The 23,434-nt window shown below is 39.4% G+C and overlaps 1 protein-coding gene and 1 long non-coding RNA gene across 2 annotated transcripts in view; one reads left to right on the plus strand and one right to left on the minus strand.

Annotated features, from left to right (window-relative positions):
* The first annotated feature begins 2,900 nt into the window (after positions 1-2,900).
* IFT88 (intraflagellar transport 88) overlaps positions 2,901-23,434 on the plus strand; it is a 35,287-nt gene continuing 14,753 nt past the window's right edge. The window contains exons 1-17 of the mRNA XM_083436335.1: positions 2,901-3,081; positions 3,182-3,248; positions 5,183-5,278; positions 5,721-5,783; positions 6,820-6,876; positions 7,462-7,515; positions 9,424-9,487; positions 9,581-9,650; positions 11,183-11,273; positions 12,002-12,106; positions 12,601-12,703; positions 13,540-13,654; positions 14,462-14,693; positions 15,270-15,340; positions 15,844-15,930; positions 16,987-17,086; positions 22,085-22,171. Coding sequence (XP_083292461.1) covers positions 5,189-5,278; positions 5,721-5,783; positions 6,820-6,876; positions 7,462-7,515; positions 9,424-9,487; positions 9,581-9,650; positions 11,183-11,273; positions 12,002-12,106; positions 12,601-12,703; positions 13,540-13,654; positions 14,462-14,693; positions 15,270-15,340; positions 15,844-15,930; positions 16,987-17,086; positions 22,085-22,171 — 1,389 coding nt within the window. The 5' untranslated portion in view covers positions 2,901-3,081; positions 3,182-3,248; positions 5,183-5,188. The remainder of the gene's footprint in view (positions 3,082-3,181; positions 3,249-5,182; positions 5,279-5,720; positions 5,784-6,819; positions 6,877-7,461; positions 7,516-9,423; positions 9,488-9,580; positions 9,651-11,182; positions 11,274-12,001; positions 12,107-12,600; positions 12,704-13,539; positions 13,655-14,461; positions 14,694-15,269; positions 15,341-15,843; positions 15,931-16,986; positions 17,087-22,084; positions 22,172-23,434) is intronic.
* On the minus strand, positions 17,318-22,078 carry LOC310675895. Its single transcript, XR_014510292.1, has 2 exons — positions 17,864-22,078; positions 17,318-17,519 (listed from the first exon to the last, which is right to left on the minus strand). It is a non-coding gene; the product is annotated as an uncharacterized lncRNA (long non-coding RNA).

Below are 23,434 nucleotides of genomic sequence, written 5' to 3' on the forward strand. Positions count from 1 at the left end.
TGATTTCCTTAAGAATGGAGAGGTTTGATCTTCTTGCAGTCCATGGGACTCTCAAGAGTCTCCTCCAGCACCATAATTCAAAAGCATCAATTCTTTGGCGATCAGCCTTCTTTATGGTCCAGCTCTCACTTCCATACATCACTACTGGGAAAACCAGAGCTTTAACTATACGGACCTTTGTTGGCAAGGTGATGTCTCTGCTTTCTAAGATGCTGTCTAGGTTTGTCATTGCTCTTCTCCCAAGAAGCAGGCGTCTTTTAATTTCGTGACTGCTGCGGTGCTACTTTACTCACCTCTTTCTCTTTGGGAAGGATTGCACAGCAGGGGTCCAGAAGAGCCACTTTGCAGGGACTCCATCCCAAGGGATGTGGGGTGGTGGCCTCCTTGGCTGCGGTATTTGAAAGCTTGGGGTGGGGGGGAGAACTCACCACCACCACCTTTTCTCTCTCCCCAGGAGGCAATGATGGCCACCAAGTTGAAAGGCTTTAAAAGAGGATTACACAAATTCAAGGGAAACACGGACAGATAGGCGGTGAATAAGTAATAAATTATTATTATTATTATTATTATTATTATTAGGCACACTGTGGCAGATGCCACCTCAGATGGTGGAAGCCAAGGTGTGCTGCCAAGGGGAAAGTCATATTGGTCACAATTCCAATATTTTGGCTGTGGTCCATACATGTTTTCTTGAGAGTAAGATCCATTTAGTTCAATGGGACTTTGAGCAGACATGCCTAAGGTTGCAGATACTGCTGCAAGTGGGAGGGACACAAAGACTTTAATTCCACTGATTACTCAGGGAAAGAGGATACACAAACAAATCCCCTTATTCCTCTGCTGAGACAGAGGAAGGAGAAAGTGATATGCTACTAAATAGTCAATATTTACTCTGAGAGACCAGAGATAAGCACCCGTCAACAGGGCTTCTATGGACTTTTGCCATATACTATGAAATGGAAGCAGTGTTCCTTTCCATTTCATTTCCCCATTGTCCACATAATTTGGGAAAATTCAGAGGGCTTAGAAGCCATTAAAAAATTGTATTGCGCATTTTGGGGGACTTTTATATTTAATTAGTTACTGTAAATTGACCCAAGTACTTCTTTTTGAAGGGAAGGGTATAAATGTTTAAAAGAAAAACAAACCCACTTTTACTTTCCTAGTCTATAGAATATTATTATTAATATATATATATATATATATATATATATATATATACACTCTGTTTGTGTGTCTCTGTGTGTGTATTTATTTCCTAGTCTATATAAGCAGTTCTGTTAAATACTGTGAAAATATTTCCTTGCTCTGTCATGTCCTTTTCTGTTTAACATGTACTATTATTGTACACCAGTAATTCCCAAACTGTTCCATATGAGAACTATTAGTGTGCCATGAGAAATGCATTGTATAAATTAAAGGCTTGTGTGAGCCCAGAAGTACCCCACCACAAAGGAGGATGTCTACAACATCCCTGCAAAGGTGATTCACTCTAACTTTATTTCCTTCTGGTCATTGTTGAGGGTAGGCAATTCTGCCATCTATGTCAGGCTGGTATGATTATAGCACTCAGTCGTTCTCTATGCAGAGATGCAAAAGGATTACTGTATCGCAGAGAAGACTACCTCTTGCCTCTCTGTATGATTCATTGCTCTGGACCTGCCTCCTTCCAGTTAGTGTTAGAAAGGAAAAAAGTAAAGGTTTTTGGAGGACATTTCCTATATGTAGACATATAGAAGCTTTTCAGTTACTCAAGTAGAATTATGTATAACTAACAAGCTTCTATGTTTCTGCACCAACAGAAGCTGGCCCCATAAAATAAAGCGACATACACATTACTGTTTACTCTGGTACACTCCCACTGGTGGTGTCTGAAGCTGTGTACAGTATACATGAAGGTAACCACAATGCATATCTACAATGTAGTTTTCTTGGGAAAGACTGCTGTTTAATGTATTTTCTCCCTTAAAACCAGCTTCCGTCTAATTTGAAAATGTAAGCCACATTCACTTTACAATCTGAGGTACTTTTGAGGTAGCTGTCATGCATGCACAATGACATGTATTTACAAAATTGTTATATGCACTGCAGCAGCAGTAGGATCAAGTCCCCAATCTTCTGAAAATAGGCACTGGGCTTTTGTACATAGTATGCACAGCACAAACCTTTGGATACCAGGCAGCTTGTCAGCTTAGCTAACAAAGTGTGGGATCTGAGAGAGGTTAGAAAATAAAATTACTGGAAACTACTTAAATCAGTTAACATGGATTTGTGATTCCTTCATTACTCCTTCCTGTTCCTTTCACTCCCACATCAATCACTGTTGTTGTACTCCGGTTTCCAAATTAACTAAACCTGCTACAACTTGTTTCTTGTCATTAAACAGAACCTAAACATCGAAGTGGAACTGCACCAATCCATTCAGAACAGGAAGTGTGCATACTAATAAAGAGATGAAAGTTCCAACAAAATATTGTGCCATCAAGCCACATGTTCCCATTGTTTAAACCACTTTAGGGCAACCTTACAAACTTGAACAGCGGGAAAATGTTAGAAGTTTCTAACTGACGAGGAGCATAGCCTGATCCTTATTTAAAATAATAAGAAAAAGGATTCTAATCAGGATAATTGCGTATGAGTGTGAAATCTTACATAGCTTAAACTCATCCTATTTATGCCCTTAAATTGTTCCCCTTTTATACAACAAATTGCACTATTTTTCTGCTCTCCCTTTTATTTCCCTGTAGTGCTCCCTTCGCTTTATGATCCAAACCTCGTCCTTATGCTCGCGCTAGGAAGTAGGACGTGACCAAAACTGTGGGCGCGCTAAGGATGCAGTAGCTTCACCTTGTGCTACTGCGCATGCTCTAATGCTTTCCCCTTTCCGAGCAGAGCGTTCTCGTCGCTAAGCAACCTGAAGGGGTGCATTGTGGGCTTGCGAGGGAGAGATATAGGCCCTAACGTTGACAACGACCCGGGGCTGCGTCGGTCGCCCGAGTAGAGGGAGGCAAGGTAGCGCGGACTTGCTGGACGTCTGACAAATTTCCTGAATATTGATTGTCAATCTTATTACGCTTACAGGTTTTTTTTAAAAATTTTATTATTCTGTAATTATTTTACTGTTTTGAAAAATATTTTCAGCAGTGTAACTCTCGTTTTGGTGTTTGTTTTTACTGTATAGGCAAACCGACACAAGTGGAGTAGCTAATCGCAGCTCCCGACTCCAGAAGAGTTTAACGTCCATTGAGGTAAGCATGAAATTTTAATAAGTTTTTCTTTAAAAAACACTGTGGGGTTTTTTTGCTGTGATGGTTTGTATTGGGTTTTTCCCGTGATGATTTGTAATGCAAATACAAATATCAGTAAGAAACTGATTTTGCTGGTGCAAGAGCATCGGTAATGCAAGTTAACTGTTACACAAAAGTATGTGCCGATGCAGCTGAGCGATTACTATCTGTTCAAACGCTGTTAGGAATTGTCACCGTGGGCGTAGTAGACAGGATTTTTGTTAGGGGTGGCAGGCTTTTGTTGGAGGCAGAATCTCACATTTGTATTGATTTTTATGGATGGGGGGGGCAACTGCCCTTTGCCCCCCCTTGGCTATGCCCATGATTATAACTTTTCTGATTTATTCCATTAGAAGTATATACTTGATCCTTATCAGTCTGGATTTATTGCTTGCAACTGATGGTCATTACATTGTGAACCACAAAAAAGCAAGGCATTCCAAGAGCAAGTTAAAAATGTAACAACTTTTAGGACTGCAGGTTATCAAAACTTAATGTTATAAAGTTCCCAAAATCATTTGATTTAACAATCTCCCTGGCAGTTGTCACTGTTGTGGGTCCTATAATAAAAATGTAACTTCCTCACAGCTAGTGCCTATAAAGCTACTTTAGGTAACCAGCTTGTCTACATTGGGCAGCACAGTAGTCATCTAATTTTGAAAAGCTGCTTAGTAAATTTTGAAATGAATAGAGGGACCTTTCCATAAGTAGATTGCATAAAGGACACCATAGGATATAGCACACAATGTTTTTGATCTGGCCTGATCCACAAACACAAAGGCTATACTTCGTTGGGCTGTTAAAGAATTTATTCAGAAAATATTCTGTGAGCATAAGCTGATCCCAGAAGAAAAAGATTTAAGTTGCACACTTATTTGTAACAACTAATGAACGCAATAAGACTTGAGCAGACACTCCTAATTAGAAGATACCTCAGAAGTGTTGTTGTTGTTTAGTCGTTTAGTCGTGTCCGACTCTTCGTGACCTCATGGACCAGAGCACGCCAGGCACTTCTGTCTTCCACTGCCTCCTGCAGTTTGGTCAGACTCATGTTTGTAGCTTCGAGAACACTGTCTAACCATCTCGTCCTCTGTCGTCCCCTTCTCCTTGTGCCCTCAATCTTTCCCAACATCAGGGTCTTTTCCAGGGAGTCTTCTCTTCTCATGAGGTGGCCAAAGTATTGGAGCCTCAGCTTCAGGATCTGTCCTTCCAGTGAGCACTCAGGGCTGATTTCCTTAAGAATGGATGCATTTGATCTCCTCCAGCACCATAATTCAAAAGCATCAATTCTTCGGCGATCAGCCTTCTTTATGGTCCAGCTCTCACTTCCATACATCACTACTGGGAAAACCATGGCTTTAACTATACAGACCTTTGTTGACAAAGTGATGTCTCTGCTTTTTAAGATGCTGTCAAGGTTTGCCATCGCCTTTCTCCCAAGGAGCAGGCGTCTTTTAATTTCGTGACTGCTGTCACCATCTGCGGTGATCATGGAGCCCAAGAAAGTAAAATCTCTCACTGCCTCCATTTCTTCCCCTTCTATTTGCCAGGAGGTGATGGGACCAGTGGCCATGATCTTCGTTTTTTTGATGTTGAGCTTCAGACCATATTTTGCGCTCTCCTCTTTCACCCTCATTAAAAGGTTCTTTAATTCCTCCTCACTTTCTGCCATTAAGGTTGTGTCATCTACATATCTGAGGTTGTTGATATTTCTTCCTGCGGTCTTAATTCCGGCTTGGGATTCATCCCACCCGGCCTTTCGCATGATGAATCAGAAGTAATCTAGTTCAATGCATAATTTATATGTTGTAAAAATTTATGTAATTGGACTAACTGAATGCTTACTGAATGCTGAAGATAAAGGTAAATATTTTAACATAGTCAATGTTTTATAGGTTAAAATGATGAAAAATGTCCACCTGGCAACCGAAGCAGATGAAGATGATATTTATTCTGGTTACAATGACTATAATCCTACCTTTGACACAGAGGTAAAAATATGGTGATACCAAGTTTATATGTGGATATTTTACAGTTTTGGTGTGATAAGGAAGCACATTCCCTGTTTCCATGACCACTTGCTACTTTGCATAGAAGCGGAAATGAAAATGTGCATAACAGTTTGGATCAGCGTAATTGATATTAAAAAGCTTGAGCTAGTGAAATAATGTACTACTGTGAGTCTGCATACAAATGTAGCAAAGGCCATGAGTGATATCCAATGTAAGCCACACTCGAAGTCAACCTGCTGTAACTTAAGTCCATTAATTTAAGTGGGTTTAATCTAGCATGATTTCATTCTCTATCACCCTATAAGAACAAGTTAGTGAAAATCAAATGAAATGCATGTCTGTATTATCTAGCTACACCAGCAAACAAAATGAATTGCAAAGTTAATTATTCCAATGTTTATCTGTTTTTATGTTATTTTAGGATTTAGAGAATGATCCAGCTTTTCAACAAGCTGTGAAAACTAGTCATGGTAGAAGACCTCCTGTAAGTGAATATTAAGAATTAAAATATATCAAAGTAAGCATGTGTAAGCACTTCTAGAAGCTGCATTTCTGCTGTAACAAATTCAGCCTATATGCTTATTGGTCCCACTAAGTTCATCAAGGCTTTCTTTCTCCTGAGTATGCTTAAGATAGCAGCAGCCTTTGCTATTTTCATGCCCAGCAGAAATAGCATGTGTAGTGCCATAACTTTCCTCAGCTATTCTGTACCTTTCATTGTGAAGTTTGAACTTTTCTTACATTTGTGCCCTTGAGACTTCCCAAGTAGTTTTCTTCTGTAATCAGACTCCAAATATGTGACTCTCAGTTGTGCCCCTTGGAATGTTTTGCTCAGAAAATCATGCTAAGGTTCCAGAGATGCAGTAAGGACAACATATTATGATCAAGCACTGAACATATGCAGTAATTAGCAAGTTATTGGAATTGAAGAGAAATGTGCAAAAGGACAGTGAAAATTTTCCTTGATAACTGTGCATAAGTACCACTTAAGTATTCATCTATGTATGTTTCATCATTCTAGTCAAGCATTGTTCATACTGACCAGCAGCACTTCTCAAACCCAGCTCTTCAAAGTCCAGAGCAGAGGGTTTTTTTCTGAGACTAGCTACATGAGATTCCTTAAATGAAGATTCTGGGGGCCATATCTGTGGCCTCATACCCACAAGGCACATACTTTCTTGCTGAGCAACAGATGATTTTCTATCAGTGTTGACTTTCTGATCAACCATTTAGTAATACAGTAGGTTGGTAGCCTATTGCTTCAATAGATCTGACATGTGAGGATTGCCCCTGTTTTTGGACAGTAGGAGACAGTCTTGTCTGAATTCTGAGAGTGAGTCACGACTTTTTAGTCTCTTGTCAAGAGGCTGCTCCAAAAACACGACATGGTGACATTAAAACATTTTTAGAAATTGGTATATAGCTTTACTGTAATTTTCTGTAATAATTATATTTTTAATATGTGAGTTTCTTTGAATGAATACATAATTCTTGTTTAACCTTTAATCTTTTCTAATAAGCTTACAGCCAAAGTTCCAGGTACATCAGGTTCACGACCCTTAGCTACTGGATATGGGGTAAGTTTTTATTTTGTACTGAAATTTACTCCGCTTTTCTTTCTTTGGCTCAGCACTTTCTCCAATGAACCAATACACATTGCTGTTTAATTTCTGATTCCAATAAGCCTATACAGTTGCATAGTGATGGGTCTTACATTATGCATAGATGTACCAGGGATTGATGCCAGACAGCGACAAGTGAAGTTCTGTAGCTGAAGAATCTCAGGGTGGCCTTCAGGTCACATAGTACAAACCCAGGAACTGGTCCTGGTACTTGTTGGCCTTTGCCTTTTTCATGGTTTGTTTCACCTGCCATTCTTTGAATGAGATTACTTTCCCACTTCAGAGAACGTCAGTGTGAAGCTAGTGTTGCTTGTGCAGGGTGGAGAAGACAATTGGAGTTGTATCTTTCTCTGCTGCGCTTTAGAAATCTGGTATCTGCAGTGAGAGGTCCCATCCTTAGTTCTGTAAATTCTGTAATAATAGAGCAGTGTTCCCTTTACGGTATTAGAACAGTGTCCTCTGAGATCCAGCCCTGTTCTTCCCTTAGAAGTAGAGCATGCAGTGATTATTGACTTTAAATATTTTCTTACATTGTGCTAGTCAAAGACAACACTATCTTCATCAATGGGCAGACCAATGACAGCAGCTGTACAGGTAATATTGCTACAATTATTTATAGTTTATAGGCAAGCATCAGTGTAACGTATAGACCAAGTCAAGAGACAGGTCGTTATGGTGAAGAGTTGAACTTCAAGCAGACAGAAAAAGAGCTGAGAAAAAGAGGGGAGGGAGAACAAAACTCAATGAACACAACATTAAATTTAATCTGTCTCTTTTTCTAAGCTATCATTATCTGTTTGTTTCTTCATAATTGTCATTGTATTTATCATGGGCTTCTAAAAGCTGAAGGTGTATCTAGATTAAAACAAGCTTACACCTTTTCACGTATCAGCTTATTGCTTGTTTTGGTGTATTTCCAAAAATAGGCCAGTTTCTTTCACATGCTGCAGAAGATGGAGGAATCTGCAGTAGTTAAGAAGCTAGAAAAGTTTCAGGTTGTGTTGTGTTGCCACCAGGTTGCAGGAGGGGTAAGCTTGGACAAATTCCTGAGGATGTTCTGTACTTCAATATTTAAAAGCACCTCTCTGGCATCAAGTCCTAAATGTGCTTCTTGTCTTGTAATACAATCAAATGCAGAAGCTGTGCTCTCATCACTTAGATTAATCCAAGTGATTAATCAGCCAGTAAAAGCAGGGGTCCAGAGGGCATGTGATCAGTTGCATCTCTGTGACTATCCTGTCCGCATCATCAGGCTGCTTCAACTGGATTTGGTTTGGTAGCATCCAGGTCACTTTGAAATCAGATGACTTTGCCCTCAAAGTTTCTTGCAAAGCTCTTACAGCTAGTTACCATGTCCTCCAGGAGTCTGTCCCTTGAATCTGGGGTGATGAGTCTCTGGTCCTCATGCAACAACCCTGTCAGCTGATTCCTCAAGGATGCAATAGATGCAGTGAATAATGACTTCTTTGCTGCCTTCACCCATGTGGTAGGCATGATTATGTGTCATAGTGTGTGTTCAATTGGCTTCAGAGCAAGATTTGCAATCCAGTCTTCATATAGCCTGCTTCATCAACCACAGCTCCTTGGAGTACCAGGGAACAATACAATGCCCACCATTTCTCAGCCTTTTGGTATTGTACCTTTGTTAGTCTTTCTTACATTGGAAGCCCCTGAAGAAGGGCTACCAATAATGATTTGCCAGCATCCTGAGACAATGTAACATATCATCTAATGGGAGCAATCCATTAGTAAAACCATTGTCTCCTTTCCCCCATTCGTTATACAGGGGTGGGGGGAAACTTCAACGTATGTTGTGCAGCCTTTTGCTATGTCTAAACTTGATCAGTATTTTAGAAATGGTAAAATTAGATTGTTTAAAGAGAATAGTGTAAGATTATTCTGAATACCTCTAAGACTGATGCATTTTAGTAAAGTACATTTACTGAGAAGTAAGGCTCACTGGGGTCAGTGGGGTTTGCTCCAAAGTAAGCGTGTAGAGCAGCAGCAGAGTCCTATAACAGAACAAGAAGCATTTATCATCTGTGATCTTAGCATGGTGGGGCTACAGTACTAAATTCTGAGATAAGCCTCTGCTGCTGCCTTTTTCTATCCAAGAAAGGGTATCTTCCTGCTCTATGACTTAAAGTTTGAAATGCCTGATGCCATATGGCATCAGGTGCTTGGTGGGTGAGGGGCTCTGCCCATTTGTCAAAATGGCCTGTGAAGGGTGGGCCAATTTGTTTATTCTGTGAACTGCTGTGAGATCTTTTAATGAAGGGTGGTATATAAAATTAATGAATAGTAACAATAAGTAATAATTCTTGGATGTAGTCCTGGCCAGATGCCATTCTCCATCTCTGTTGTAGAGTATTGCAGTCTTGACAGGAGTTCAACTAGTGTATTTATTATAGAGTACCTAAAAGGTTATATAATTCAGTGTGGTATAATTTATAAAGCCCTGCTTCCTCAGTTATCCATATAAATAAGCTTTTGTTTTTAAAGGATGGTGTTGCTCGACCGATGACAGCAGTTCAGGCAGCAGGTTACACCAAAGCAGTTTCCAGAGGTACAGTTTTAGAAGAATCCTTGGCAATAATAGGTTTTTTAAAAGCCTTGGGAAGGCACTTTCTTACAGTTCACACTATTTACTAATCTGCAGGGTCTGTATTTGATCCTCTTGGTCAAGCAAGGGGACCAGCTCCTCCCCTAGAAACAAAGAATGAAGATAGGTATGTGGACAATGTTTGACTTTTGCAGTTAAATGCTTCAGATCTGTTTTGTTGTTGTTCAGTAATTTTTCATTACGATTCCACCATTTGTGTATCTAGATTCTGAAAAGAAAGAAAACAATTTTATTAGAAGAGGCTTTTTGCTGTGCCTTTATTTTTCTTAGGTTGCTACAATATGGCTTTGATAATGTAGCAGTGGTCCTGGGTTATCTCACCATATGGTCAGTTGTACAAAGTTCAGCTTGCTTTCTGTGATAAAGTGCTTTGCTGGCACGTTTTGATTTTTTAATATAAAAGCTAATAAGTTAACAACAGAGCTGCATTTAGCTATATATCTACTAGCATGAATGAATTCAAAAATATATTATTTACATGTTGGTGGATCTGCAGACATAAATCGGAACGAGGCTGGCCAGCTGTGCACAATAACAGCAGAATCTTAAAGCAGCCAAAAATAACAGGGCTTCAGCAGCTTCTTTTAATTTCTTCTTCCTAGACCATCAAGTAAGGCATGCCTTTTAATGATCAAATGTGTTGTAATTTATCATCATCAATATTTATTAAATTTTGATAAAGTTCCATTACAATGTTCCTTGTGAGGCTGATGATACAGAATTAAACAATGACTGCAGTACAAAAATAAGGATCTAAATCAACGTTTATAAAATATTTCCCATGGCAAACAGATGCAAAGTAGTTTGTTGGCCAAGGCTTAGTTAAAAGGCTAAGCACCAAGTTAATTGTAGAAGGGAACTGAATGATTATTCTCAAGGGTTCTGTTTGGATTCAAAATCAGAGTGACATGGTAAAAGTAACAAATCTTTTTTCATGTAAGGAATAAAGCAGTTTGTAGCAACTGGAAAAGCTCGCTGCTAAGGGTCACATCAGTCTTTATATTTTGTTTATTCCTTTTTGTATTCCTGAGGCTTATAAGATTATAAAAAAACTCCACAATAATATGATGTATGCAATTGCAAGAATAATAGCAGCTTATAAAGAAATGGCATCATCAAAAGTTGGAAGATTAAAATACAAGTCAGAACAGAGACGAGAATAAAACAATTATTCCAATACCAGAAATCTTTCAGGTGCCAGGTAATTGCCCCCCACCCCATCTGTAGGTTGGAACCAGGGAAGTGCAAGCTGATTTCTGCTCATGCAACAGGGTGTTTTCACTGAAATATGCTTTTGAGGATTGGGGGATCCTCCAGAGTGGCTTGGGATGGACAGTAGGGTCCTGCAGTGTGAAGGAAGAATCACTGGAATTGGAGGAGGGGCACCTTTCATTGGTGGAAGTGCCTTTCTGCTCATGCAAAGCACATTTGAATCCAACCCCTTGATGGTAGCAGGCAAACTCCTGCATCTGAAGAGAGTATTCTATAAATGTACCACCAGAGAAGACTCCCATCACCAGCTTAGTCAGTTGCTGCTGTTGTTTTTAAAAAGCACACATTACCAGTGGTGTTTAATTTTTGTCATGGTATTTGTAGATCTTCATGATAATTTGATTCCATTGTGTTCCCTAACTTTAGTCCAGAGGGAAAGATTAAGCAGTTGGAAAAAAAAGTGAACGAGTTAGTTGAAGAAAGCTGCATTGCTCACAGTTGCGGAGACTTGAAGTTGGTAAGACATAGCCTTTCATTTAAGCTGCTGCTTTCAGCTTAGCTGGCATACTGATAGCTGAAGCATATGAGACGGCTGCCGCAAAGAAAGCTTGCCTGTGGAAGCATTCCGTGAACATCCCATAACATAGGAAGTCATTTGCCACACAAATTGGCCCATTCATTTGTTAGAGGTAACACAGTGGTGGTGCACTTGTGCAGAGCCATCAATCACTGACTCCCTTGTGTTAAGATACTGACATATGCAAGTATATTTATATGTGATAGATTGTACATGAAACACTTAAATTGACTAGCACTTCACCACTAGTCTGTCTATTTTAGACACAGTACACTTCCTCCTGGAAGAAATGCAGCCTGTTTCTGTTCTCAAAATGCATTTATTAGAACCCAAGTCATGGAAACTCTCCTGGCTATTTAGTGTCCGTAAACTATATAGAGACAGATGTAGATTGTTTGCTAGCTCCCTGATGTGTGTGTATTTGTCCCTAAAGAAACACTATTGAATTTAGCCAGAAAGTACAATGAGAGCTGCAATTTCTACTATATCTCCATTTTATCATTCTTTCTGTGTGAATATGCTGTTTCTTGTTCTTTTACTGTTCTTCCCCTTATTGTCTTTATGTATGCTATAAAAATGTGTTTGTATAAGTGAAAATAAATTGTTTCATACAATATTTTCTAAAGAAGGGCAGAAGGTGCTACTGAAATGTGATTTGTTTCTTTAAGGCTCTTGAAAAGGCGAAAGATGCTGGAAGAAAGGAAAGAGCTTTAGTAAGGCAACGTGAACAAACTATGTCTCCTGCCAACATCAACCTAGATCTTACTTACACTGTAAGTACTTGTCTGTTTAGCAGATCAGTTTCTGTCCTACCCTTTCTCAAGGACTTGAGGAAAGTAATGACAGTTCAGGGGGAAAAATATGTACAAGAAGAACAGTATTCCAGTTTATCAAATAGAGTGCATGTCTAAAATGTGAAGAATGGTGATATTCACATGTGAATGCTGACACTCGGATGAATTTTGTAAATGCCTAAAATTAGAACTATACATTGTCCTGCCTCTATGATGTTAATTCAGCCACCTGGGATCTAGGGGGATTTAGTGAAGGAAGGGAGAGAGACAATGCATCCCTGAAATACTGTCTTCTCCATAGTGAAGCCAGTTGCTGGTGTTGTCATACCATTATGCTGCTGCTGCTTCTGGCTCCTCCAGGGGGCAGCTACTCTCTTGCTACTATGCTGACTGATGCATCATTTGTGATTATGAAATTCAAAGTTGGTTGTTTCTATCATATGATGTAAATGTTCTCACTTATTTTCTTTCAGGTGCTCTTTAATTTGGCCAGCCAGTACTCTGCTAATGAAATGTATGCAGAAGCATTAAATACCTATCAGGTCATAGTGAAAAACAAGATGTTTGTCAATGGAGGTAGGTTACACCCACAAACCCCAAACATTCAAATCAGTTCTTGGGTATATCCTAGGAGATGGGGACTCTTGGTCAGTGTCTTTAATTTGCATTAAAACGAGTGAGAAGGGAGAATCGGCAGCATCTCCTGATCCAACTCTGAATTCTGATTGTGTTATTGTGATTAGTTTGAAATCTGAAGTCATATATATTTGTAAACTTACAAATTCTGTACAGATGCCAAATACTGGTTGCTTTCAGCTAAGATGACTTTATACTGCTATAGTTTGTTTCCTTCAAAAATAATTTGATAAATTCACAACCTCCCTCTTTTCAAAGTCACGGTTATTCCAAACACAAATGCACTTTTGGAGTCAATTCAGATTTTCCTATTAGGTTAAAACATGCAGGAAAAGGTACTGGGAACAAGTCCAAACCTACCCCAGCCTGCCTGCTCCCCCCTGCGCTGCCACGGCTCCCCACTTTCCCTTGGTAGAAGCCAGGTTAAGAGAGTAGATTCAAGCTAGTTTTGTGCTGGGCAAGAAGTTGCTTTTTACTCAAGGAGAATGGGCAACAGGAGAGTTTATGCTATCCTAAGGCCTGCTACTACACTCCTTAACCTGGCAGAAAATGAACCAAACTTTTTTTTATACCATTGCTTGTTGCCACCAATAGTAATTTCCCATTTCAAGCAATCACATAATCATTTCGCCAGCAGATTGCTCATCCTTGCCCAGTAATTTAAAGGCTGCAGATTCATCTGTATCCAAGGTATAGATTTTCTGCAGGTAACCCGAGTAAAATCCTGTGCGAGGCATGGGATACATCTGTGTCTCATTCTGTGCATTGTTTAATAGGCATGCTGAAGGTGAACATGGCAAATATTTATTTGAAGCAGAGAAACTATTCAAAAGCTATCAAATTTTACCGAATGGCTCTAGATCAGATTGCAAGTGTCCATAAAGAAATGAGGTGAGTTCCAACGAGAATAACTTTGACATTATTTGCTTATAATAATGTGATAAAAACAGTTAGAAAAAACTTTATAATAAGTTATAAAAACAAAAATTGCCTAAAGAGGTCCACCAGGCTTGGTTTCTTCCTCTTTTTTGGAGGCTAGTTCAGACGTTGCTGTGTAGACGGGTTTTCAATTGATTTAACTTCTGTCTTTGTTTTATCTTGGGGCCAAAGTTCACATGATGGAGGCAGCCATGCCTGTGCATCCACCTATCTGCCCTCTTCATGTATAATGTTGAGAGGAGGAGTGTCTAACATTAACAATATACAAATTTAGTATTTATTATTACACAAATAAAATAAATAAATAAATAAATAAATAAATAAATAAATAAATAAATAGCATTAACAGCAACGTGTGAACATGGATGAGAGCCAGGTTGCCCTCTTGTTGCATTTCCATTACTTTGGGCATTTTTTCTTCCACTCTACTAGCAGTGAGCCAGGCTGGGAAATACCAAGGGAGGTAAAGTGGGGAAAGTTTCATCTCCACTCACAGCCTGCCCTTTTAATATAAATCACTGGCATTATAATCATCATCTTCCTACCCTACACCCCTGTTTATGGTTAAATGGGGCTGACACATGGCTGTTTTTGGCCTAGTTTGGCCCTTGACTGGTTGCTGTTTTATCGTTTATAATATTGATTACATTGTTTAAATTGCATCCATTGCATTTGAACTGAAGTGTAAGCCGAACTACTAGTAGTATTTTTCAGTCTACTCCTGTACGATAAGGTTCTAATGGTTATTTACTTATTTAGGATTAAAATAATGCAGAACATTGGAGTCGCATTTATTAAAACTGGCCAATATACAGACGCCATTAGCTCATTTGAGCACATCATGAGCACATCACCAAACCTAAAAGCAGGCTTCAACTTAATCCTTTGCTATTTTGCTACTGGAGACAGAGAACAAATGAAAAAGGCTTTCCAGAAATTAATTGCGGTGCCACTGGGAATTGATGATGACGACAAATACATTTCACAAGGAGTAAGTAGGAGCAAAGTTATATCTCCAATTCATAGGGCAAATAAGCTTGAGATGTTGATTACAGGGGTTCTTTGTTGGTATAGTCCAGTGGTAGTGTTGGTTCAAATCCCACATGTGCCATGCTGAAAGGGGGGGGGGATGAGCTGCATAGCTTAGGACTGTTGGTCTAGGGCAGGGGTGGAGGCCCTTGAGCTGGGGGAGGGGGCCACATCTCTTCCCTTTGGGAATTTCCCCTCCCCAGGCCACAACCCTCCCTGCCCTTGTTTGAATGCTTTGGGGTGAATGGATTGCACTTCTGAACTGTGATGATGCCTCTTGCTTGTCTGTGGAAGGGATAACGTGTTTAGAAACTCCAACTTTTGCATATTTGCAATGCAGTCTATTGTAGTTCTTTCAGCATTCTGTTACCAACAGTGACCAACCAGATGCCACTGAGATGCCATTTTCTGATAGAAAATATGACATGTAATGTACTGTAGTTTACGGTCTGTTCTAATATGTGTATGTGGGTTTGTATACATCCTTGTCTGCTGATGATGTAGCTGTAGTGAATAGACATTTATTTGCCTTATTTAGGATGATCCACATGCAAACCTACTGATTGAAGCTATTAAAAACGACAGCTTGCGGCAAATGGAGCGTGAAAGGTAAAGTTTGAAGTCCTTTCAAAGTTGCACCATCATAGTGTGTTCTATGAATGTGCGGAACAGCTGAGCAGAGGTCTGGTCTAGATTACTGATTAAGCAAATATTGAACTCTCACCTTTTTTTCCTTTGCCATCCCCGTTTTTCTATGTAACTTCAAGTACCCATGTTCAGTCCTATTTGAGCTTTTTGTTTAGCTTTGCTTTTCTATTTTTATTTTTTACACTTCTGCAAACATATGGTTTTCCCCAAGTCCCTCTTGTGTGGTGTGGATGGTACTCCTTTGGCTACATAAGGATCCAGACTCAAAGAATGAGTTCACTATTACTATATAGGATGTAGACACTACTACTGTTAATGCATCGGATGAAGTGCTCTGTGTAGTTCACAAATGCTTATGCCATAATATATCCATTAGTTTTTAAGGTGCCGCAAGACTCTTGGTGTTGTGTTCTGCTTCTATATGTTTGTGATACTTGTTTGAAATAATTTCTTGTTCTTTAAAGGAAAGCTACAGCAGAAAAGTATATCATGACAGCTGCTAAACTAATTGCTCCAGCGATTGAAACATCATTTGCTGTAGGCTATGATTGGTAGGTGGCATTTTTTTCAGCTGAGTTGCCTTTCTCAGATCACTTATCTCAGAAAACTCACATATTAGTCAGTGGTTCACCAACTACAGCCTGTAGTAGTTTGGCCCAAGCTATGTATACCATTTTCCGCTTGTATTACATTTCACCAAAGCATCTATCTGTAAACAAACAATAAATGTCCATAAAAATGGCAAAAGTGTCTTTCCCAAATCAGTTTTATCTTAAACAATAGGGAACACAGTAAATAAATAATTCACTTGTAACTTGTGATATTACAAGTGAACTCTTTATTTACTGTGTTCGCTATTGTTTAAGATAAAACTGATTTGGGAAAGAAACTACTTTTGCCGATTATGTGGATGTTTATTGTTTGTTTACAGATGATATTATCTTGGTGATATTATCTTGTGACGATTGCAGTAATCATTGTATCACCACCCTGTTCATTGTTTTCTTGTATTACAGTTCATCATTTTAAAATGTGGCAATTCCTAAAGGTTTAAATGTTAAGATCTTAATTCAGCAACCACATTTTTTTCTCCCTAGGGTTACAATGAAACAAGTCACAGTTAATTCATAGTATACTTGCCTGTCAGACCTCCAGAGTGTAAATCCTAATCTGAGAAGTGGTACTATAGGTAGTGGCTCAGAATGAGAGCTGTGAGCTAGGAAATCCCTGGTTCAAATCACACCACAGCCATAAACGTCCTCATTGGCCTTTGGCAAGCAGCTTTCAGTCTCAGTCTGAAGTATAGTAATATTGCAATAGCAATAATACTGAGCCACCATACAGGGCTGCTATAAGTCAGGCCTGTGGAATTTTTCACTTGCCAGGATAGGCTCAGTGCATTAGCCTGTTAATAGACCACCAAGTGTATAATAAGCCCCTGTTGCCTGTTTGCAACTGTAAACAAGCACGTAGTTTGTTTGGATCCTAAAACCAATATATTGGATTCGCCTGTAACTGATGCTTGGCAAAAACTGTACAGTTGCTTTCTTGACTTAGAGAGGCTCACTGCAACCAATAATTTCTCTGTTTTTTTTATTCTGCTCCAGGTGTGTAGAAATGGTAAAAGCTTCTCAGTATGTGGAGTTAGCCAATGACCTGGAAATCAATAAAGCAATTACATATTTGAGGCAAAAGGACTTTAATCAGGTATGATAGTGTACATAGCTTTCCCCTTATTTTATCCTTACAACCACCCTGTAATGCAGATTAGGCTTCAAATGTCTGACTACCCCAGCCATCCTGACAATCTGTGTTCTAAGCAGTGGCATTTGCCACCAATCACTGCTTGCTTTCTTGGAGATCATAGAATCATAGGATTGTAGTTAGAAGGGATCCCTAGGGTCATCTAGGCCAGCCTCCTGCAATGCAGGAATCTCACACATGACAGGTGCCCATCCAACCTCTGCTTAAAAACCTCCCAGGAAGAAGAATCCACCACCTCTCATGGGAGTCTGTTCCATAGTCAAACAGCTCTTACTGTCAGAAGGTTCTTCCTGATGTTTAGTCAGAATCTCCGTTCTTGTAACTCGGATCCTTGCAGTTATTCCAGGTAGCCAGTGGGAAAATTTTTGCTGTGCTCCTTGGCGCTGTGGGTTAAACCACAGAGGCTAGGACTTGCCGATCAGAAGGTCGGCAGTTCAAATCCCCGCAACGGGGTGAGCTCCTGTTGCTCGGTCCCTGCTCCTGCCAACCTAGCAGTTCAAAAGCACGTCAAAGTGCAGGTAGATAAATAGATACCGCTCCGGCGGGAAGGTAAACGGCGTTTCCGTGCGCTGCTCTGGTTCGCCAGAAGCGGCTTAGTCATGCTGGCCACATGACCCGGAAGCTGTACGCCGGCTCCCTCGGCCTATAGAGCGAGATGAACGCCGCAACCCCAGAGTCGGCCACGACTGGACCTAATGGTCAGGGGTCCCTTTACCTTACTAAGCTTGCCTCTTAACTACTGCAAGGTCCAGGGCAAGCTGCACTCACTCTTGCCCTTGTTACCAAGTGATACCATAATTAAATAAAAAGTGTGCCAGCTACACACTGATATTATAGGAATACTGTGGTTGACACTAAGATAGTGGGCAAATCAACTGGCTATATTTGACTGGTCCTTCAACCCAAATGCTAACTCTTGATAGGATTGGTTTGTGTAATGTGTCTGTCCTAAATGTGTCTCTTCCACTCATACATTTAATTTATTGGTGTTCAGCTCAGCTTATCTCAAAGTTTATCAAAATGTTACTTTTCCTTTTCTTTTAATTATTCCTTTCCTTCTTTTGTACTATCTCTCCCATTTTGTTTGGTACTGTAAGTATGAAGAGGTAGGTACTATACCAATACCTATTACAAGATGAAATTTGCATAGGTTTAGTGTAGTTTGTCAGTCTTTCAAATAATTTGCAGCACTTAATGACTGGGTAAAGATGTATTGTCTCTTGCATTCTCTTCTCCTGCAGCTCAAGTCCAGCTTTCCCCACCTAAATATGGCATTAACTGTCCAGGGAACTGAATGTTGATTCAGCAGTCATGTTTATTAGGGTTGCCATACATCCAGAATTTCCAGGACATAGCCGGGATTCGGCCGTTGGAAACAGCATCTGGACGAAAAGTGGTTAAATGTCCGAGAAAATCTGGACGTATGGCAGCTCATGATGGAGATGTAGATTCTGGCAAATGTCCTTTAAAATAGCTCAAAACTAAAAAAAAAAAAAGTGTTGCATGTACATTTATTATTTATTTACTTTATAATAATAAAATGTACAGCCATAGCCATACCCATAGAAAGAGCTGAATCTGTTTTTAAATTTGAAAAACTGCTTCAGGGAGGGGAAGGAAGGTGGACTACTGATGTCACTGGCTTCCAACCAATCAGCACTCTGCACAGCCATCTTGTGCTGTACACACACAGAAGTGGTTTCATCTGGGCTCCATCTGCGAGAAAGGCTGTGCTGCACTTCTAAAACATAAGTCTGAAACAAAGCACTGTGAGCGTGCTTCTGCCGCAGACTCTGTACGCATCCTCCTTCCGCTATTAATTCTTATTAAATTCAGGTCCTTGGTTAGGCAAGGTTCCATATGCATTGCCATAGTTTTACTGTAGCTGCATTGTTTTAGTTCTGTCGCTTTATTGGTAGCAATCTAGGTGTGTATCTTCTACAACTCATGCTGTAGTTCATTTGCTCATTATTGGTGCTTTCCCATTTTCTTATCCTGAGAGAAATTATATCTTCGGGGAGGTTTTCAGGAAGCCACTTGAGCACCAGAGGTGAAGAAACCATGCAAAAACTGCCCTTTGATGGCTTGGCTTCACTGCCCAGCGTTGCCTTTCAAATTATTTCTGACATGGCTGTTTAATTATTGTCAGTAAAAATGAGGGGAGGTGTAGAATAAAAAGCAACCTCCACTTAGCTTCAGGGTTGTTTAACACAATACTTATTAATAATTTTAACACCTCTGTATAGAAAAATGACAAGTACAGCAAATTATAACACATTTTTATTTTGCTATGGGTAAACACAGTTTTTCCTATAAATCAAGAACATCTGTAGGAAAATACTTTTCATGACACTACTGGCTGTATTCCGACATAATAATGGGTTAGTGCTACACTCTAGCTTAGAATTACGTCCAGATGAGGGCAATGGAAGGAAAACGATGATTACTGATCAGGGGTAAGCCCTGGTATCAACCAGTTTGAAATAAAATATAATAAATGGATAGTATTTCTAGCAAGCAGCATTCACTTTGCAAGATAATCTGTTATTTAGAAGGGAAGGTCTGTAGCTAAGTGGTGGAGCAGGCAGAAATCACTGGCATTTCCAGGTAGAACTGGGTAAAGTCTCTGTCTCAACCCCTGGAGAGCTGTTTCTGACTTGGGTAGATAATACTGATCTAAATGGACCAATGGTCTATCTCAGTATATGGCTGTTTTGCTCAATTTCCCATGTTCTTGCATCTTATTGAGAAATTTAGATGGAGAGAGTGACTTATTGATGATTGGACTTTACTTAGTATGCTAACTCTTGCACTATACTTACTATACTGACTTGTTATGATTACCTAAAATGTTTCAATAACAGTTTTATACTCAAGTCCCTATTCCCATTACTTGGACACAAGTCTTGTGACTATAACAGAATTGATTTGGATAGGTGTGTTTAGGATTATAGCCAGATATTCTTAGCGATAAACAAAAACCCATGGTTGAGAGCTTCCATAAAACCTAAGCGTAAGTCACGCACATCTGAAATGCTTTCCCCCCGCACCTCTGAAATTAATGGTTTCTTTAGATAATTCATTGTAATGAGAAAAATGTTCTGCTATAGTAGAAGTATGGACTTCCTAAGTGGTTTGCTGGGGAGCAATAAACTTGAGCTAGCCCCATGTGTTTTGCATATGCCCTCTTTTGCACCTCATAAATTAAGACAGTAATGCACTTTGTGCTGGAAACTGTAAACCTAAAATATACTTAAATTCTTGGCTTGCTGCTTTAAGGTACATTCACTTTATAGTAAGTAACTGAATTTCTGTGCTCCATAAACTTCTGTGTAGGAGAAAATGGAGCCTGGTGAATTGTAACAAGTATTTTTATATTGTAGGGGAAAAATGAGTCAAACTGAAACTGAAAGAAGTATAACTTTCCAAAGCAATTTCGCATTTTGGTGGTGGCTGATATGATTATGATCTATATTTTTTCAGCAAATTTTGGAACCTGCTTTTAAAAAGCAATGAATTGCATTTATTTTAATTCCTTCTCCATGCGCCAACATAATTTAAGTTCTAAATGTTTAAAAACAAAGCACTTTGTTAAGAATACTTGTGCCTAGTGTAAATCCAAATCCAATAGTACTATATTCTTTCTCCACATAGTAGAAAGTAGAGGAAACTTTGCTGAGGAGGAAGGAAAAGAGTTATTGTTGGGCTGCTTGTTTTTGTTTTTTTTTAAAGTAGAGATGTGCTCTAAAAGCACTGCAAAGCTGGTATGCACAGCTCTCGGTTCTTGTTAAATTTAGCAAAATTAAGCACCTGCAAGAACAGCATTATATGTCTGTCTGCTGTGGCAGAATTTTACATAATTAATTACCTAATCATTATGTTATTCCACGCTATTCATTTCAGCACAAAGGAATCACAATGCAATTGGAAAAGAAGTGATCAATGACATATTATTTGCGGACAAAAAACAACAGCAGCAAATACTGATCATATGTGCAGAATTGATTTCTTTTTCAGATACGAATAAGCAAACATCAACAATTTTCACTCCCATTTCTATCAGAATTATCTGACGTCCCTAGTTACATCCACACTGTAGTGACATTCTCTGTTGCTGCTGCCCACAAATTCCCCCACTTAGGATCAGGGTGCCAAAAATGCAGCCATGAGCTGGCGTCATCAAAATCCAGTAATTATTTTGAAAACAAAACACTTCAAGAACCTTGCATTTGTAATACAAAATGCATACAACAAATTAATTTGTTTTAAATTAATGATTCAGTGATGTCTACAAATTTATTTATTAAAAATATGATTCAGGGTTGAAAAATAATAGTGTGAATCCAGAATAAAAATGTACTTATCCTGGTTTCTTAAGACTGGTCATTGACCATAATAATAAAGATTTGATTTGATTTGGTTAAAACAGCATAAAATAAAAATGCAATAATGCCTAAAGCTATTCATTGTTAAAGATCTCAGTGCTCCTTATCTTGAGACATACAGTAGATCTGTTTTATAGCTACTGAACTTACATGGCTTTCCTCAGATCACTCTGGGACGTAAAATTTCCAGTGCATAGTTATGCACGTTTACTCAGAAATCTGTTCCTTGCCTCTTCTTCCACTGAACTTCAGGAAACAGGGCTTGACTGTAGTATATAGGCTTCTAAATGCATTTACTTGGGGAAAAGTCGCTTTTGATTTTATTGGAGCATCTTGAGTATTAATGAGTTTCTGATTGCTATCAAATGTATTTTATTCTGTGATCTTAAACATGACACATACTATCATGATTTATGATGTTACACTGACAGATAGACACTATATCCTAGCCTAAGTGTTTATTTTGCATTGCTTCTCACTACAGAAAAAGTGCATCGGCCCCAGTTTGTTTGAATGGTTTAACAACGTGAGTCACTTTATTATTACTTGCTTCTAGGCTGTGGAGACTTTAAAGATGTTCGAAAAAAAAGATAGCAGAGTTAAAAGTGCAGCTGCAACGAACCTTTCGTTTCTTTACTTCTTGGTGAGTGAATGCGTGGTGGGTGTATTTCAGTTAATTTACTTAATCCAAGTCTGAGAGCATGTGGCCCCTTTGGATTTAATATATTTTGTCTTAAATTCAATTAGTGTGGTTTCGAAGATAATTGTTGAACACATTTATTTGAATTAGAATGTTAAAACTGGCAACTCAGCTTCATTTTAATTGTTTCTTATGGTTGCATCCAACAAAGTCGCCCTAATTCTGCTTGTGCAATGGGACTTTCTTTCCTCCATTCCCTCACTCAAAAAACCCCCTTCTGCTCTGGAAATTTGGGGAAAACCCCAGAACAGATTTACTGCAAGAGAGGAGAGGAAGGAAGTTCCATTGTGAAGGTAGAAGCCCTTGTGTTTATAGAATACATTCATTGGATACAACTCTTAATGTTCTAACACTTGGATATATTATTCTAATACCAACACTGCCCATTTTGAGAAGCTCGGTCTGCATTAACTGAATAAAAACTCATCAAGAACTTCAGTAGAATCTTGATTTCACTTAATGCAGCCCACAAATGTCCATGACAAACCTGTCGCAGTGCCATAGACCTCTCTGTAAAAACAAAAAAGAATAATGAGTTCATTGTGATCTTTAAAGTGCACTGTGGTGTTAGGACAGTTGTCATGACATGACAGACCTCTTCAGATGCCAGAAGTAGACTGGAAATGGAAAAGGCAGAGAATATTATTTTAATATTGCCTGCCTGCCTGAGATGTGATCAGTGCATTGTTGAAGCTCATCAGACTAATTGTGTATGATAAGAGCAGTAGAGGACAAGACACGAGCCAGCGCCTGCTTTTCCCCTCTCTCACATCCAGTGGTGCAGGAAGAGGGGCAGGGGGACAGTTCCATCCCTGAAGGGGGTGACATCGCCGCGGGCGCCCCCATTGGGATGCTCTTGCATGGGCAACCGCTGCCCCCATTGTGGCACTTGCGCACGAGCAGCACCTCCATTGGGACGCTCTTGCAGGTGACATGCCACGCCCCCCCCCGCTCCAGGTGCCAAAGCCCCTAGCTCCGCCACTTCCCACAACCCACCCTAAGAAATGATAATGCAGACAACACGTCACCTCTTGGGTGGCTTGTGTAGTTTAGGACATTGCCCATGGATGCTGGATTGGAGCATATACCCTGAATAATAGCTCTTTGTCTGGATTTCCTAGATTTGGTTATTGACATCAAGAGCCCTGAGACATAAAGGAAGAGAAAAACTATTAAAGTCCCTTTCCCAAAATTTGCTATAGGACA

Source organism: Podarcis tiliguerta (genome assembly GCF_965153285.1).
Source record: "Podarcis tiliguerta genome assembly, chromosome: 4".
NCBI lineage: Eukaryota > Metazoa > Chordata > Lepidosauria > Squamata > Lacertidae > Podarcis > Podarcis tiliguerta.